Source organism: Ylistrum balloti, unplaced genomic scaffold (genome assembly GCF_031769215.1).
Source record: "Ylistrum balloti isolate Yb309-2 unplaced genomic scaffold, AGI_CSIRO_Ybal_v1 Utg369916, whole genome shotgun sequence".
Lineage (NCBI taxonomy): Eukaryota > Metazoa > Mollusca > Bivalvia > Pectinida > Pectinidae > Ylistrum > Ylistrum balloti.
The window spans coordinates 1,550,725-1,569,796 of NW_026782036.1; the positions used below are offsets into that span (position 1 = coordinate 1,550,725).

Consider the following 19,072-nt stretch of genomic DNA (forward strand, 5'->3'; position numbering starts at 1 on the left):
ACTGTATAACGGTGTGATGGCGGCTAATAACAGTAAAAACAAACTACTTCTGTCACCCATAGTTTAAACAACAATTTCAATGCCTAAAGGTGGAAACTACCATTCTTGGCTAGTTAACAGCTTTCATTAACACTCTGATGCTGTCTTATGTGTCTTTGGTTCTGCTGCATGTAATACGATCAGTATTTAGAACTAGACAGTGAAACGTTTTCTCTTAGGATTTCTGTCCTATTTTTGAGAGTTAATTTATTGAAGATTTTGTAGCATGTATGTAATACTGTATACTTTCTGTTGGTGATGTCTGATGGTCATAATTATACAGTTTAGTCTTTGAAACCAATAACTCGTGTCAGTCATATGACCATCTGCGTTAAGGTTTTAACGCCATATCTGTATATTAATGGGTAGAATTCTTGTCATAGTTAATTGATATTGTCAAAAATATATCTGTGCGTCTTTTCAGATTAACACTGTTCTCTCTGAATTTCTTGTTTATCAAGACATTCCCAATGCAGAATAAGATCTCCTTCACCACCTCTAACTGAATGTTTTGTCGTAAGGATTTCTGTTCCACTTGTGCCGCTGCACAACTCTTTTCTGACGACAATATTTTCTTGTGAAAATATCAAAAATACCAGTACCGTACCATTCGTGTGTATCAAGTTTTGGACGGTAACTGACGTCGCTAAAGTAAAGACTTCCATGACACATTGCTGTGGCTGGTAGAAGTGAAGCAAGCTTTCCTCCAAACTCGCTTGATGACCATTCTTCGGTTTGTTTTGCGTCCTGTCCTGTGTTCACAACATTGTGTAAAGGTCCCACTGCAATAAAAGAGTCACCTTCCACAATGATGTCTGGGTGAGGTGGTAGACAACTTAGAATTACATTAACTGTTCTAGTATTGGAGAGGTCAACTACTGGCATCAACTTGTAGAACCCAGACTGGAGCTCATCAACCTTGATATGTACCAGTGTATTATCATCGTTCTGGTATGTGAGTTGTGCCTTAAAGTCAGCAAATCTACTCCATCGCTTCATCTCAGCATCAGTACCCTTGGTAAGAGTGATATTTACTCTTGTAGTAGTGGTTTGTATTCTTCCCTTTGTACGATGAATGTGGACCACCTTGGCATTCCTTATAACAGATGTTCTATGAGATCTGCATGACTGAACAGGTTGCTTTTCCTTCTTCTTTTTCCTTTTTAAACATTTCTGATTCAATACCAGCTGCTTCACGAAATCCAATTTCCGCTTTGAAGATAATTTACCCATGTTAACTTTATGGTTATTCTTCTTTGCCATATAGGGACTGTCCTTATTTACAATTACTTCGTCTGTTCTGATTTCAACCTTTGGAGAAATGGGCTTAAATTTTGGAATCTCCTTTTTTGTTTCCATTGTCCCAGTTACAGATATTTTGTTGCTGTCGTCCTTGCCATGTATAAGGAAGAGTTTGTCGCCATATTTAACAGCATAAACAGGTTGTTTACAGTTGCCTTGTGATATCTGAGCACGGTTCCCCATTACTACAGTTCCAGATTGTGTTGACGTTCTGTGCAGGATGCCCTTAGTGAGGGATTTAGCTGGCGAAGCTTCTGGAGTCTTTGTATACCTATGATCCGACAAGTGTACACTGTCATCATCATCATCATCATCGTCATCGTCAATATCTAAACTTTCTTTATGAGGTTCTTCGCATTTCTCTTGTTTTATTGCTTCTTCAGAGCAATCCAACACCTCCACAGTATCATGGGATTGTGGAGATGAAGATATTACGTCTACCGAACAGCTTGTATTACCTACATGTAACTGATTTAGCTTTTTCAACAACAAAGTATCGTCATTCTGCAATGGATCGTTTATATTATCGCCGATTTCTGCGTCATTTTTCTTCAATTCCGTCGCCTTAATTTCATCTTGTTCTGACGTGCGCCTTGGCTTCGCCGCATCCTCTGAAGCTTCTGCATCGTCCATTTGTGCACAATAATCAGCATAAGATATGGCATGAATAAGACGCTTAGGAGTAGTAACGTTCGGCTTTGTTTCAGGAGTTAAGAATGACTCGTTGGATTTGACTGGAAAAATTTCCTGAGATTTACTGATGGCAAAGCTTCCCATCTGGACCAGTGGTTTTGATGCTGTGGCACTTTTAACCGGTAGCAGTTTGGTACTTACTGCATCAGCCTCCTCGGTAACTACATCTATAGCCTTTTTAGGTGAAAACTTAAAAGAGATCGGACTCTTCGATCCTATTTCATTTTTGTATGTTAATGCAACACGATTTTTCGGCGATGTTCTATTGATTTTCATTTGAATTCCTTCAACTGGAAGCTTAAATTTTTTCATGTATGGGAACGAATTTGGATTGTTTACATGTAAAGCATTTGACTTGAGCGCTTTTGCTAGCGTACTTCGTTCTGTGTCGCTAATCGTAACTGGTTTGTCTGATGACTTTCCGGGCTGTTTTCCTTCTCCTTTCACGAATCCACTGATCTTTCTATATCCAGATGGACCAGGTTTTACTGTCTCGTCTTGTTTTTTCCGATTTCTTTTCTGTTTAAGTTTTGTCAAAACTTCTTCACTTTCATTACTATCGATTTTCTGGAGTCGAACGAGCTCCGCCGAAGCCGTTTTTGAAGTATCTGTGCACATTTTATCAAATGTTGACGATTTGGAGCAAGTCGCAGTTTGTACAACTTTGGAAATTTCTCTGAAATTAGGAACATGTTTTGACTTGACGAGAATATTTGGAACGTTTTTCGGTATGCCATGTGTCCAGTCCTCCAGCGTTGCGTACTCCACCTTGGTGCTAACGGCACTTGCTGATATTGCTGTCTTCAGCATTTTTCTTGTCTCCTTTAGCTTGCTCACACTAGACAAAGGAACAGAAGAACATCGTTCTTTAGGGATCACTTCTTCTTTAAGTGATACTTCTTTAGCGGAATTACAGCGCACATACTGTTTTTGGGTGGGTCTTTTTCTGGTGCGGTGTGCTGGGTTATTATCGGACAGCTGTCTGTTCATGGACTTGATAGAGGTGAAGGTGGAAGGACCCAATGGTTCACATTTTAAAGTCGATAGATACGGCGAAGTGTTCATGTCATTAGATCCCGGAATATCGCAAGCTACTTGTTTTTCTCTCATTAATTTTGCTGTTATATTCTCTATTTTGATCTTGGATTTCTTACTTCCTTTTGATATATCTAAACAATCGATCATGTCAGTATTAGAAGTATGCCTTTTTGCGGAAGAATCGTGTCTCTTAACGGCATAGGGTGTGGATTCACATGATTGTTCGTTTTCAATGCAGACACAATTTCCTTCAATTTGCATCGGCTTTTCATCGACTGCTTTTCCGGAAAGTCTTGCATATTTGCTCTCTGTAGCAGATGTGTTCGTTCCTTTGATACCAGGGTCCTGTTTACCAATATCGTTGGTATGTTGAATTTTTCTGAACGACTTTCCGACGTTTTTCTCCTCTTCATTGGAATCATCGTCAGGTTGATGACTTTTATCTAAAGGTTTGCCAAATCTCATCCCCACAACTATAGGTACGTTCGATGCCTCTTTTCTTCCATACTGTGTGTCAGTTGATACTGATATGTTCTCTTTTGCATTGCTTGTCATATTGCCCTCTCCAACATCCGCTTCTACATTAATGTTTATGGAGGTAGAAAAATAAAGCTTTCTGCGTTTTGGGGACGATTCATGGTTTTCTGTTTCGCGAGTCTTGGTATTTTCGTGATCGAAAACATGTTTAGGAGGCGCCATTTTTCGGTCGTTGTTTCTAGTTGGTCTATCGTCAAGAGATACTTTATCTCCGAGACTGTCGTCCTTAGAGTTATCGGTAGTATTTGACGGAACACTTCTACATTTGGCTTCTCCTGAGCACCTATTTACTTGCGAGGCGTTTTCGGGCTTTGAGTAGCTGACTGTAGTATTAAGGAAAGACCTTTGCTGAATGTTACACGTGACGCCATCCGGCAGATTAGCAGGCTCGAGTTTTGTCAGCGCTACAGTGGCAGATTTGATTGGGTGAACATCAGGGTGGACCTTCATTTTCGTGGAGCCTTAAGTATAAATACATGTACATAGAGTTCCATGCAAGTTAGTATCAGTGTCATGTGAGAATATATATTTGATCGCATAGGGAAAAAACGAAACTGGTAGAGGTTGTTTGATACGATCTTATGAATGAATTTGATTATTATTTTCATTCTTGCGATTACAACTTATTATTTTCATTCTTGCGATTACAACAAGCAGATATTTTATTTTTAATTCATCGCTTTATCGCCATCATCTTTAATCAAATCTGGATGGAAATACCGATCTGAACTATCTTTAACATCTGGATAGTGGTAATTATCACTGTTTTCTCCGTCTATTTATCTATTACTAATCTATACCACAATCTCACATGTGATCTTTTTGGTGCCATTTGACTTAATCAGCTCAGTCATTCTCCAGTCCTTACGTCAGATCGATGCAGCATTATCCGATCAATGCAGTCAACTCGTGGTCGCCATTGGAAACGCAGTGGACCTGAAATGACAATATCAGTGTCGTGTAGCGAATCATCACAAATCGGTAAATCTCTTTTGTACATAGGTTAAATGACCCATGATACCATCAATATAATAAAACAATGTTATACATGTACATGAGTGCGGGAGCACTAAATGCCGACAAAGAAATGCAGTACACGAATGTCTGATGTCACTTGTAATTATCACCATCTTTGCTAAGTATAAAAGATTCTTGAAAGACAGCCAGCATGTATGAAAATGAATCAAGAGGCAAAATGATGCAAAGTAACTCAAGCTAGAAGCTTAGACTACAGCAACTGCAAATGAGGCTAAATGAGATGTTTAAACATACATGTAAGTAGATAACAAGAACGACAGACTAGATCTACAACAGATCAGATCTGAGGGGCGTGTTGTCACCTAAATAGGGAATGACTTGGAAGAAGAAAGAAGAAGATAAAAAAGACGACTTGTGAAAAATGGTTTATGTTGAACATAGAATTTTTCCTGTTAATTTTTCTCTCACGAACTGTAACTTGTACACTACCATCGCTTGCGCACCATCATTCTTTACCAGGTGTCGCTCCTTACGGTGTTATGGAAGGTACCACAATGTACTAGAGAGATTGGTTCATGTTTTTGTAAACTGTGTTTATCGACCCACCAACAGTCAAAATTATTTTGAGGCGGGGTGTCCTTGTAATCGCTGGTACCTCAAAGAACAACATACAGAGGACCGTCGCAATGGGGAAATGAGAAGGTAAGGATAAGGCTGTGAAATAAAATTGGAAAAACAATATGAAAGTCATCCAGTACTACCCCACCTTGTCTCGTGTGACCTAATAATGTCACAGTTTGAGTGTGAATGCAAAAAACTTCTCTTGCATTGTTACACATCCTCTGACATGATACTGTAATCAGGGATCGCTTATTATTTGATGCTCTTGATACGTTCAGTCATTAGTTAGAATCGAACTCCAAAAGAAATACGACGTTACCTCGCGTTGGTCTTTGTTGGTGCAAAAGTTGGTGTATGATTATCCGATATAAATCGCTAGAAGATGACACAAAATATTTTCAATGCTATTTCGATATTGACAGCTGCTATATACACGGTATGCATATTGGCGAAATACAGCGATAGTGTTTCCTGTCATTTTTTACTTAAAATTATTGTCAAACTATGATGTGCACAATTGCCTGTTAGTAAAATGTTATTTCTACAACTTAATGTATATTGTAAAATAGGTCATAATTTACCCTTTATTTCACGTGTTTTACGTCCATTATAACGGCCTTTCGGTCTTTCAGTGGACGAGCGTAAAATAGGTAAACACAATAGGTAAATGCAACAGAGACGGGTGTATACCATCTCATTACATTTGGCATTGTGTTACGAGGATATAGATATAGTACCACGTGAATTGATGATTCTAATTAGACTGAAGTTTTGAAAAATTTCAACAACAGATATTTCATTTATCAAATGTACAAATAATAGCTTTGACCGTTACTTCGAATGAACACAACGTTCATTTCATTACAGTATTTAAAAAAATCCCTGCAGTGGAACAAACATAACACTAGACGGATTGAACAGATTAGAATCTATTTAACCTTTCAAATAGGTCAAAAATCTTTGGTGCTCGCAAACTTTGTGTAGCACTCGGCGTCAATATGCTACTGGCAAGATCACCTGAGGTTTTTTTATAACCTTAATATAACCTAGATATTCAGGAGAAATTATCTGAACGATTAACAAATCTAATGCTTTGATCTTTTTGAATTTAGTTTAAACATGTTTAATTTTAACGTTGTGGTCAAGGCTTTTGTAATCTTGGCAAAACTATCAGATGAAATCGTTTGCGTGTTTTAACAAAATTTTCATCTAAGGTACAACATGTTTAGTTTTGTGTATTTCATTTTTAAACGAACTTAATTATCGTTTGAGATATTTTTCAGTCATTGTGTTTAATCTTTCATCGTTTTAACGTATAATAATACATTTTTATTGTAAATATTCTTGTATGTCTTGCTCAAAATCTACCATGAAACGATCTATCCTGGTATGTTGTGAGCGCCAGGTATAAATCCATGCATTTTGCTTTCTTAAGCTCTGAGTTCGCTTTATTGGTGCATTGGCAAAGGTGACAGAATTTCTCTGATATTTTTTTTAAATATATGAATGTACAACAAAATAGCAAAAGATGAGAAATTTGGTATAATTTAGTGAATTTTGATGGAAAGTAGAAAGAAAAGATAAAAAAAATATCAATGAAGAAATGCATGAACTCTTTAGGATTTCAAGTCTTGTTTTTTTGTTTCATCTCCATGTCGGGCGGAATTAGCAGACATTGTTGTATGTATATGTTAAAGGTAATTTCTACCGAAAAATAAAGAACCCTTTTAGCACATAATGTCAGCAATTAACTGTCCTGCAGATATCATGAGTCCATGCATATCTGTTGAGTAGTTTCCATATTTAAACACATATCAAGGGTTTGTAGCTTTAAATGTGGGTCAAGGTAATTACTTTGCGTAAACTTGTTTCTATAGTAGCCAGCAAGACGCTCACAAAAAAAGGACGTTGTCTTATAACAAATAAGACAACGTCGTCTGTCACAAGATTAGAACCAAGCTCCCTTGGCCATACAACATTACCAATAAACAACACGGCAGATTATTTCTTAAAACGTTTAATATTAGACCAGCATTGTGTATTACATAAACCGATGCCGTTTTACCGAAATAGAGATGTACGGAGTAATTTGAAAGTGATCTCCGACATTGGTTAAAATCCGTACTAAACAGGTTTTCATCTAAATTATATTTTATTTTCAAAATCAGACGAATGGACCAGTGACAAGTTCTGCTTACATTCATGTCTCCACATACAATTATACATTAAGTTTGTTTCATTTAGGCTTCATCGTGATTTTGCTGATTTTTGTTGAGCCCCTGGTTTAAATGCACCCTGGTTTAAATGCAATGAAAAAATCATATTCATGTAGGCCTACTTAGTAGTATTTTTTCCTGAATGATTTCTTTCGTAATTGGGTGTAGGAAGGAAATCTGTAAATGCGGAAACGTTAGCTACATTAACATTGTGTTCGTATTTTAACGAACAGAGACAACTTATCTTTATAGTTTGTGAATAAATTTTGCTTTTCAATGCATCCCCTAATCAATTAGACGTAAAAAGAAAGAGAATACGCCGGATTTGTGGAATCGAAGACTTACCTGATTGTAGAGTGGATGACGGGGAAAAGTGTCCGTCAACTTGAACAGCAGAAACTTATGACGTCACCGACAAAGAAATGACGTCATCGAAACAGGTCTTGTTTTTATGACGTCAATATTTCTAATTACATATGCAATACGGACTATCACATACGTCTGCACAATTTGCAGACGTATTGTTCTCGAATTATATGAGTCTTCGTGATAAGGTTTCAGATGCATCTATATGAAAGGTGTTGAAAACATTACTTTGATAACTTTCGTTTTAGCCAAACGTGTATCATGTCATATCGCCTTGAAGTTTCGTCAGCCGGCACATAACGCTCCATTCTTTATTTCCTCTAAGCATTGATATGTCATTGAATGTAGCGATTTACCGTTAGTTTTGTCTTAAGGTAGGGAGAAATAACGGGTTCATTTCGTCCAGTCCATGCGAAATGATCTTCGTACTGTCTCCCATCGCGACGAAATAAGGAAGATTTCATGCTGTCGCTTTGAAATGATGACATTATTTACACTGTCGCCCTGCAAAAGGAGATTATCATGCTTTTTATCCTGTCTCATAAATGGTCCAAACTAATGAAAGACAGTATCATCATTTCTAATTTAATTGTTGTGTCAAACTATGATGATTTTTTCATTTCTGATACTTTTATTTCTAATACTGAAGACGTAGTTCTAGACTGAAATTCAGATATATTACAATTCTAGAAATCAGCGAGGTCAGCATCATAAATCAATGAAGTTCCATTTACAAGGTAATGTTATATTTGTATCATACTAGACTAAAGACAACGATCCAGGTTAGTTTAATCCGGGAACTCGGCCTTGACCCTGGCTTTTTAAGGACACCGTGATAAGATCCTACTTCCCCTCGGTCGACTAAGCCATATAAATCTCTGTCCATTAATGCTGTGATTGGAAAGTGCTCTGAACTAAAAACATGGTATGATATATAATGATTGGACGGCAGGATCAGTGAAACTCGCTCGAGCAGCAGTCAGGTTGATTTTGGTCGATAGACAAGCGTTCAATATTGTCTCATAACCACACAGTTAAGAGCTAGGTCATTCTAACTACAATAAACGGACATTTCCAATCTTACACTGTAACACTTGTATATATAACTCTCAAGTTATTTCGTGGTGATAACCGCTGGTTCTTTCCATCTTCATTTATGTTCAATAGTTTCACCCTGATAGCCGTTCACGACCTTGCTGTAAGACACATCTACACTCGACCGACGTCTGTTGCGCTGGTAATTCATCAACGATAATTATCGGACATCCCTCTATATACCATCACCATAGAAACAGAGCTTATAAGAAATTAAACGACAGTGCATGGAAGCATGTGAGCCAATTTCACATAAAGGCGAACACCCGAGGTAGCAAACAGCGAATGTATATACTTGTTTTGGTTGGATTCGGAAAGAGGATACAACTGGTGGTAGTTCCAAGTTACCAACATATATAAAGTAAGTATAATAATATCGTGGAGAGTTATGATCATTTACGTTCAAATTTCAAGCTCTTTGGCATTTCCCATCTCGGACATCGCTTTGGTTTCTGACTTAATTATATATGTGTATTTGTTTTAGGGAGATTTGTAATTAGTTCAGTAGGTGTTTTCACATAACTCTAATCCTACCTGAATTTGTACATATATGATATATATAAACACTATATTGTTATGATTATACACATATGCGGACCTAGCGATTGAGGATTTGTACAATTATTTTAATGGATTAGTTATGTAAGTATTTAACAGCTTACTATATTTCCGAGACTGTTAACAATAATTTTAATAGATAATATGGTTTGCGATAACTTTGATGACGAAATACATGTAAAAAGTAATCAATTTTAATGCAGGTTAAAATATGTATGTAACAAAGGTTATGTTTTTTCTGTTGATTTATTAATGGCTGAACCCAAAGAATATGCTTAACTAGACTATTCTAGCTCGAAGTTTGGTAATATCAATGTTAACCATGATGGTTTAATAGATAATCAAATTATTCTGATTTATTTTGCTGCACTCCATGTCACTTATAATTATATCAGAAAGCAAACATTTGTGCTGCTATGTGATATGAGGCGTTTTTAATTATCAAACTTATTCTAAATTTACGTCACCATTAGTTTCTACCAACAAGAACTAATTATATTTTGTTTAACGACATAGTTCATTTATAAAGTTGGAAACTTAATTATGACACATTCAGGAGCAAAAAAAAAAAACAGCTTCGTTAATATCCATAGCATTCGATGGCATCTATTGAAAAGGGACTCTTCTGATTAAATTTATTGAAACGGCCAATGAAATATTTGTGGCAGAAATATATCAATAATTAGTTTGTTTCTTGTACATTAGCATTTGTCGACATGGTGTTGTGTTTATATATAATAGTCTTAGTCTGTTTGTTGTGATATAAAGGTCATTATTACAGTATAGTGCTCTAACACAATCAACTATGATTGCTCGCGAAACTCTATTCTAATATTTATACCGATTATGAGTGCAAGAGCAATACACTAAAACATATACTTATATTTCCTACACGCTTAGCTAGCTTAAGTACATTTTTAGTGTAATAAAACCCAAGTATTAATCAAATGGAATAGCCATTTTCAAGTTGTAGTGTCACATTTTCTATAATAACAACGTTTAACGCCATTATAATCACGTAATTGGTGTGATGTAAAGCATTGTGAATTCCAGTTCTTTTCGATGACTTAATGTACATACTATATTTACAATTTATATTTTATTCAGACCAGACATACTCAGTGTATGCCAAGTGGTTTAAGACGAGGCATCTCTAGCTACTGGTTCCTGACACTGGACAAATATGGCAATCATCACAAGGAAGTTTTTACTGTTTGGCCGACATGGCTAGACGTGTTCTCAAGCTCCTGGTGGCTTTGTGTGTGTGTATGGCTGCCGCCATGCAGTGTCACAACCCTCTAGCCTGTTTAGGCGGCAAGAATCGAGGTAAGGTTTTAATTAAATTGTTAACATCAGTGTAATCGAGGTCACTAAACCCAGGCCTACTTCACAGGTAATAACAACCCATAATATAATCAATACATGATTCCCATTCCAAGACATGTCTGAAACAAGTGTCTTTGGTCGTTTTGTTCAGCAGTTTGGTTGGACTAAAAGGTAGTTCATTGATTTATATTTTTGGAGAACCTTGTCAAAGTCTTCCAATTCTTCATTAACACGACTTAGTGTAGGTCAGTCACAATTTATACCTAAAAAGTAATAGCATTAAAGCTTGTTCACATATACAAACTGGTCCCAAAAAGTGATACATCGTGCTCGTCAGGTTCGCATGCACAGGTGATGATAAAATAGAGAAAATGACAAAGCGTCAATGTTATGAAACCCAGGATTCGCGTAATGAGTATTTATCGATCGCGGAATCACCCTGAATCTATTCAAATCTATGGTATTAGTATATCAAGCAGCTGTTCATTATCACAGATAAATGAGCGCCCGAATACCTCTGTGGTCTATTTGTGTCACACCCGATGAGCATTTCACTGAAATGAAATTTACTCTAATATGTTATTCAATTGGCACACACAAACTTAACAATTATGCATAAACCATGACGACGAAACCTATCTCTTTCTACTGAATAAACTGTTCAATGTTGAAATCTTGTCCTTCTGCTCTTTTTAAGGTTACAACACTGCAACGGATTGCATACTTGGGGCTAGTGAATTAGAGCAAATCAGTTTTCAACGTGACTTAATTCTGCGTGAAGAAAAGAATTTACAAAACAACAACAAGAACAACGAAAAACCAAGTCAGCGGCACAAACTCCGTCGGAAGCTGAAGGGGTCGAAACGACAAAAGAAAAGGGAAAAGCGTAAATCACGTCGGAAACGGAGCCACAGATGCACTTGATCATTCATTGTCTTGGTTTGTTTTCGTCCTTTGGAGATTCGTTTTAAATCAAACACAAAGACAGTATTATTTTTGTACTTTCCCATGAAAATAAACATTCAGGGACATTAATTGGGTTGACTATGAATGCATTTTTCTCGACAGTGCAAAAGAAAGCCATAAACAGACTACAGCGTAGACACGAATAAAGCTGCCACATATTGAAATTTCGCTAATGTGCCATTTACCAAATGAACGTCGTGTTGTTGCATCACGCTACCCATGGTCTGTACTAACATATAAATGTAACGCATAAAGACACGAGACTCGTCGGTTCATACGGAGTCGATATTGACAATGACCTGCCATCGTAAATTGAATGAATGTATTTTACACAAAGGGATGTACAGACGCTTTGTAGAGAAACATAGACAACTTCTCGTGTCGTTAATTTTACAATATTGGCAGTGCACATGCAGATAGCAGCTTAAGAACAGCCAGAAGAGGGCTGTTGTAACAACTGAGAAGAAATATCCTCGAATGGTAACATAAGAAAGTACATGTATGTATATTGACTATCTAGAGACTTATAAACTCTTGATACACAAGGCAAGTCTCCCAAACTTTACACTGAATAGTACCAGTACAAACACATTTTGTTTAAAACATTTGTCAATGAGCTGTTTGTGACGAGCTGCTTGTGACCTTTCATCATTGATATATCGAACGGGCAATACACGTGCTTAAATTCCCTGCTATATGGATATTGGTACGTTGCTTTTGATGCTCTATTCGAGAAGAAGAAACTTGCCTTGGTGATGTATTTTTCTATTTGTTCGACTGTGCATGCCGTGATGTTGAAAAAACATCATTAAGCTTTGTATACCATACCTCTCTACTGTACACGAATCTCCATCACTTTAAAAACTGTGTATGTGCCGTAAACTGCATTTGTACCATAAATACTGATAGCAACATGTGTCTTCTATATACTTTATATATATCGAGTTGAAATACATTTCATCAAGTACACCGGCCATGTAAAATTCAAAATAATGACACGTTCTTAAAATGAGAGCCGGGTTAATTACAAAGAAACAATCAAGAACAGTCACAAGTAGTTCCCGCATAGAATTTATAACACACGTTGCAATAAAAAATAAGACATGAGATAAAACTTTCAGTAAGCCTTCATCAATCAACATATCGAAACCGTGTGTGCTTTTGTTAAGGAAAGTATGTTGGATTACGTTACAAGAATAAATTTATCACATTTTCTCATCTGTGGCTACGCTGTATATGGTCCATTTCCTATTTCTCAACATGTGATCACGAAAGAATATTGAAGAATATCCTTGATGGCGGTTGAAAGAAATCCTTGATAGCGTAGATGACTGAGCAACCAGCAAAACAGCATGCTTCTGGATTTTTTGGTTATTCATAAGAAATCGTCTAAATGTTCGACCCTTGTGGCTTTGAATATGGGTCAAGGACGTTATTTTACGCAATCTTTGTCGGGTTTCATCCTAGGAACCTATCAAACAAATATCATGCTTCTGTCCCTTCTGGTTAGTCAGCAGAAGTTGTTTTAAGGATATAACGAATTCGACTCCTGTGACATTGAATAAGGGTCAAGGTAATTTATTTTCGCAACATTTGCTAGGCTTTATCCTAGGAACCTATCAGCATATATACATATATATATCTTGACATTTGGTTATTCAGAATTAGTCACTCAAATGTTTTAACAACTTCGACCCCCTTGATCTTGAATGGTGAAGGTCATTTTTTCGCAAACTTTGCCGGGCTTTACCCAAGGAACCTTTCAGCCAAATACCATAACTGTGCCTTTTGGATTACCAGAAGTCGTTTGAAGGTTTTTAATTTGACCACTGTGACCTTAAATATGGGACAAGGTAGTTTCTTTTCGCGAAATTTATTGGTTTTCAACCTAGGAACCTATCAGCCAAATACCACGCTTCTGCGCATTTTGCTTCGAGAAATTTGACCCTTGTGACCTTGAATAAGGAACAAGGTAATTTCTTTTTGAAAATTTATTGGGCTTCATCCTAGCAACCCAACAGCCAAATACCATGACATTTGGATTATTGGTTATTGAGAAGAAGTTATTCAAATGGAAAAGTTAAAGCTGGAGAGACACCACACAACAGCATAGTTCCCTTAGCCCTTTAGGACAGATAAGCAAAAAAAAAAAAAAAAAAAATTTAAAAAGAAAAAAAAAAAAAGAAAATATATTTGCAGACAAAGCTTTATCTTTGTATCCATATAAAATCATAAAAGAAATCCATGAGGGATCTAGGTATCCACCATCATTTTCACTCATTTATTCTTACTAAATTGGATTTTTACCCTCTTTCCTGTTTTGCTCTTGACTACATGAAATTTGAAAATTCCTCTCAAGAAATGGTGATAATGATCTTTTTCTGTCTAATCTGAGATGGTGGCATATCGCCCAATTTTTTTTATTTGTCCCAAACTCAAATCTGAAAAATACCCATACAATCCTTCCAAAGTGATAACAAACTTCCACAGCAAAAATCCAACATGACCACCTGTCAGCCATTTTGCTATTCAGATTAGTCTCTTAATCAAAGGAGCACAGCTAAGGACATAAGGAAACCTTCATAGATATATGGGGGAGATCCATCCATCATTTCCCAAGAAACAGCAATGACAGGAATTATTTCAGTGCCAACAATGGATACAAGGCTGCACATTATCAGATAATGGTAGGCTAAATCAGAATAAATTGATAAGATGATATCAACCTCTCAAACATAAAACTATAATATTAGATACGTAGAGATTTCATACATTGGGCTGGCAAACAAAAGCAAGACTTATATACATATGTTGTACTTTATTCCAAGCACATTGGCCATTTGAAATTTTAAAAGTCACAAAAAATGAACTTGAAGTAATTAAATTAAGATTATACAGTAAACAATAACCTGAAGCATTTAAAATTACTTTGCAAATTATAATGACAATAAATTACAATGTATATAAATTACAATAATACAACAAATGCACATAAACAGTCATAATAGTAACTTAAGGTACACATTTTTCTCAAAAATATTACTGTTTTCAAGATTAACCTATATGCAAATATATTTGTACCGTATTTATCCACAAATGAGCCCCTCGTCTTCATTTTGACAGGATCATTAATTTTGAAGAAGCAAGCTAAAGGTGATTTGCAAATAAGCCCTCACCAAACTTTAGTGCTCAACTTTTACACTAGAGGGGCGGGGTGTATCTGAGGATAAATATGGTAATATGCCTTATTGCATATTTACATCCTTTTTGTGGCAGTAAATCTGATTCAAAGCTATATTGTACAGCGTTTACTGACATTGAAATTCACCAAATATATGCTTATAATACTGAAATAAATAAACAAAGTGCCATAGGCTCTTTATAAAGTAAAGAAATTTAAGAATTCTTTCTTGCCATTGTTTCATTCATTAAAGATTTGAAATCTTTAATTACCATAAATGGTCAAAATTTCATTACACATGTATCTTTAATAGAGCAAAGTCAAAACTGATGAATCCTAAGCCTGTTTAATTATGATGAATTTTGTGTAATTTAACGTTGCTAGTGTAATATAAAGCTGACCAAGTTTGTCAGAAATTAATCAGATCTTGCCGTGTGGAAATCGATCAGATAAACAGATTTCATTTCATGTCAACAAGGGAAACTATTCAATGTGCTTAGAAGAGTAAAACAAAATTTGGAAGTCTTACTAAATGAGAAACACTTGTAATTCAACAACTAAAATGTAATAACAATCCTAACAGATTCATTTCTCAAGTAAATTTTTATGAAATCAGCACATTTAATTATACTGCAGCATGATATTTTTTATTTATACTACACACTGCTCTTGATATTTTATTGTGAAAAGAAGTTAAAATATGATACTTTATTAACAATGTGATGTCATCACTTGACTTGAGCAAATCTGAATCAACTTAACTAAAATATCTTGTCACCATGTAGAAGGAGATTTTTTATAAATGATTTATTTTAGTTTCTCTCACTCCTTTTAACGTCAGTGGGAAACATCCTTTAGTGTAAAGAACTCTAGAAGTTATAAAATTCTGTAGCCACCTTGTTTCAAGTAATGGTAGAAAACCTAGAGTAAGGATGGGCACTAATATGGCTGTTTATATATAATGTTAAATATTTGTGTTTTCTTTTTTTGCTTTTTTCTTGTACCAAACTATAAGAATATTATCTTACAGAAACAGATTAACATTTTGAATTATAGAAGGTAGAAAATATCAGCAAGCCTTATCATAAATTCTGTTCATTAGATGGAAACAGTCAGATGAGGGATATTATAAATGAAATTGAATACAAACATTGAACACATGTGGGATTTTGAAATTTTGAAGGATAAGAAAGCCTGTACAGATAATCTGACAGACATAACATACAAGAATTACATTACAAAAAATAATGTCTAGAACAAAAATTGAGCAGTATCATCTAATAAGAGCTACACAGTCTATTGTTATCTATGAAAACAATTACTCTCACCAAAATTCAATTAGTTCAGAAAAATACATTATAAATATCTTGGAATATTGTTAATTCACATAAAACTCACTTTTTACAAGACCTAGCTAGCCACTCATATCCTTAATGCTTAATTAAAGAGATTACCATCACTTAGATTCTTTACAACAGCTGCATATCTACCATGCTACACCACCCTTTAATTTTGTTTTCATTAGAAAGACTCGGTGGTGTAATCCATACCCTGGTGGTGAAATTCATACCTTTCCTAGGTAATTCAATTTGGGTGTGCAAACGAAATCTTCTGCATTTAAGAAGTATCTCTTTACGATGTTAATACCAGTCTCAAACGATTCTCTGGGGACCTAAAACACCTCAATATTAACAAGTTATAGAAATTAAAGCAGACAAATAATTTGAAAACTGCACTAAACAATGACATTTTGACTTGATTAGTTTTAATTCAACTTGATAATCAGTTTTAATTTTTGCTGAGAAAGGTATTGGATGTAAATATAACCCTGGTTAGACAAATGTAGATATAAACACTAAATTCTCCTCTTTCTCAAGACCTTTGGCTCTCATGACTTTTTCTTCTCCATTTCACTGACATGAGTCCTGTTCTCCTGTTTTTCCTCATGCTGTTCCTCCAAATTCACAAATAAACCAAACAGAAACTGAAGCAGATACACCATGAGCCTGAAGATGAACACACAGAACAAACCGCCTAATACAATTACAATCAGGCCAGACACCAGCGTCAATTCTACTGTCACCGACATTGTACTTCCGCAGTGTTGACAGTTCCTCAATATAGATCACAGAATACAACAAATACTCAATTTAATCTCCTTAGATAGGATGGAATTAATGTCTTAAAGTCTAAATCTAATGATGAGATAAAGGTGGAAATTGATTGAATACTTAGCAACCTTCTTCCTCACCCAGGGCAGTGACATACACAGTGCAATAACAGCTGACTCTGGGTTCCAGTCATACAGGTGATTCAATAATGCCATCTTGATAAAAGAGACTTCTTATGATCTTTGCACAAACACAGAAAGATGTACATGTATGCCCAATATTCCTATAAATGTTGACAGTATCATTATTTGCAAGTTTCTTCTGTTTGCTGGCTTCCTGTACACAATCTATACAGATGTCTCTTCATGCTAATATCAGCTGCTCTGGATCAGACAGATAGTTGATTTGATATGGCACCATCTGAAAATGAAAGGACAAAATGTTAATCGGATATTTTTATTTCAACCAAGCCATAATTATGTAAATACAACACTATAATTATGTAAATAAAACATTATGATTTTTCAAAATGTGGTGGATGTCAAAGTTCTGTGTGCACGTGGGACTTGCTGATTTAGTCGGTTTTATCTTTGTCTCAAAGTTTCCAAAAATAATGAATGGTTGCCGCAATGAAAAAAAAATTACTATTTGATAAATTGATAGGATTGTTATTTTAGAATGTTTTTTCTGCTTCAATCTTATGTTTTTTAAACTTAAAATACTTCTGAAGTTCATTCCTTCTGGATAATTTCTCCCATAGAATGTCTTTCAGGAGAGAAGAAAAAGACAAAAACTCTCCCATTTTCTGTCTTTACTCACTCAGACATGTACATCAATTTGGTTGTAATTATTTTAGTCAAAGTTACAATTTCATTATTGATTTATCAGCTAGTTTTTTTTTCATTTCCTTTGTATCATATATGTATGCACAATGCATATATATCACTGTCATTTCTTCTATTGTTGGTATGGAGATGGTTTAAAGGAATGAAACACACTAGTACAGAAATGAAACTGGTCAAATCAGGGGATCTCCCCTTATTAATGTTCTATAATATGACATTGTTTTGGTCATTAATAATATTAGGCATTTTGTGCAAGACTTTTGAGGAGTGAAAATATCTTTTCCATTCTACAGTTCTACCCATCACTGACAATTATCAGTGGACAGAACTGAGTTATACAGATGACATTTGAGTAATACAGGACTGTTGAACACAGTTTTATGTTGAGTTGTTAATTTGGTACCAAATCATGCTGTATTGCCATTGCATAGCAATATTTTGATAATACAGGGGAGACAAATCCTCCACCAAGCAACAATTCAGATTTAATTGATGTCATCAACATGGCTTATTTGCGCTACAAGAGATCCGAGATAAATCCTTGAGCCAATCATTATAAGATCTAAATCTTTTAGTTCTACATAAATTTTACCTTTCTGACTGTACATGTCTTTTCTCTTATGCTCAACAAATGGTTATCTTCTGAACCGACAGCCATTTTATTACTTTTTTTGCCATTGAAATATAGGAAAATATATATTTGATAAAAACTTATATCATCACAACCACACTCACTTTAAGTCACTGCATTGAAATTAAGATTTTAGGTGTATATAATGAAGGTCGAGTGAATTGGTTTTCTATCAAATAATTCCTGTGTAAATTTCTGGTTTTCTCTAATTTGGTATTTAGAAAATTTTTAAGTTGATTTTTACAACATTGGAAGAATACCACATAATACTGTCTTTGTCTAGTTGCCAATGGTAATGTCAAGAAAAAATATAGATATTCTGTCATAAAAATCCTCTACATGCCAACTTACAATAAATCAGCCAAGAGTTAATGTTGTGTTTAAGTATCCTGGGGACTTTTCAATGGTCTGTATAAATAATAATAATAATATCACGCCTTTTTCCATGCACCATGAATCCTGCCAACTGCTTCAGCTTACCTTGCCCTACAGTGTATGGATACTGCAGATTGCATTTGTTTGGTACATTTGTGCACATGTAGTTGATTTTTTGGGCTCGATACAGTTTA

At 35.4% G+C, this 19,072-nt stretch overlaps 1 protein-coding gene across 1 annotated transcript; it reads right to left on the minus strand.

Moving 5' to 3' along the window:
* Positions 1–537: 537 nt before the first annotated feature.
* LOC132546811 (uncharacterized) lies at positions 538–4,059 on the minus strand. The gene has a single exon (XM_060210527.1). The coding sequence runs from the start codon at positions 4,057–4,059 to the stop codon at positions 538–540; it is 3,522 nt and encodes a 1,173-aa protein (XP_060066510.1).
* Between the last annotated feature and the right edge of the window lie 15,013 nt (positions 4,060–19,072).

What these genes read in the sequence shown, in the direction of transcription:
- LOC132546811 (XM_060210527.1), bottom strand. Translation starts at nt 4,059, where the DNA reads ATGAAGGTCCACCCTGATGTTCACCCAATCAAATCTGCCACTGTAGCG.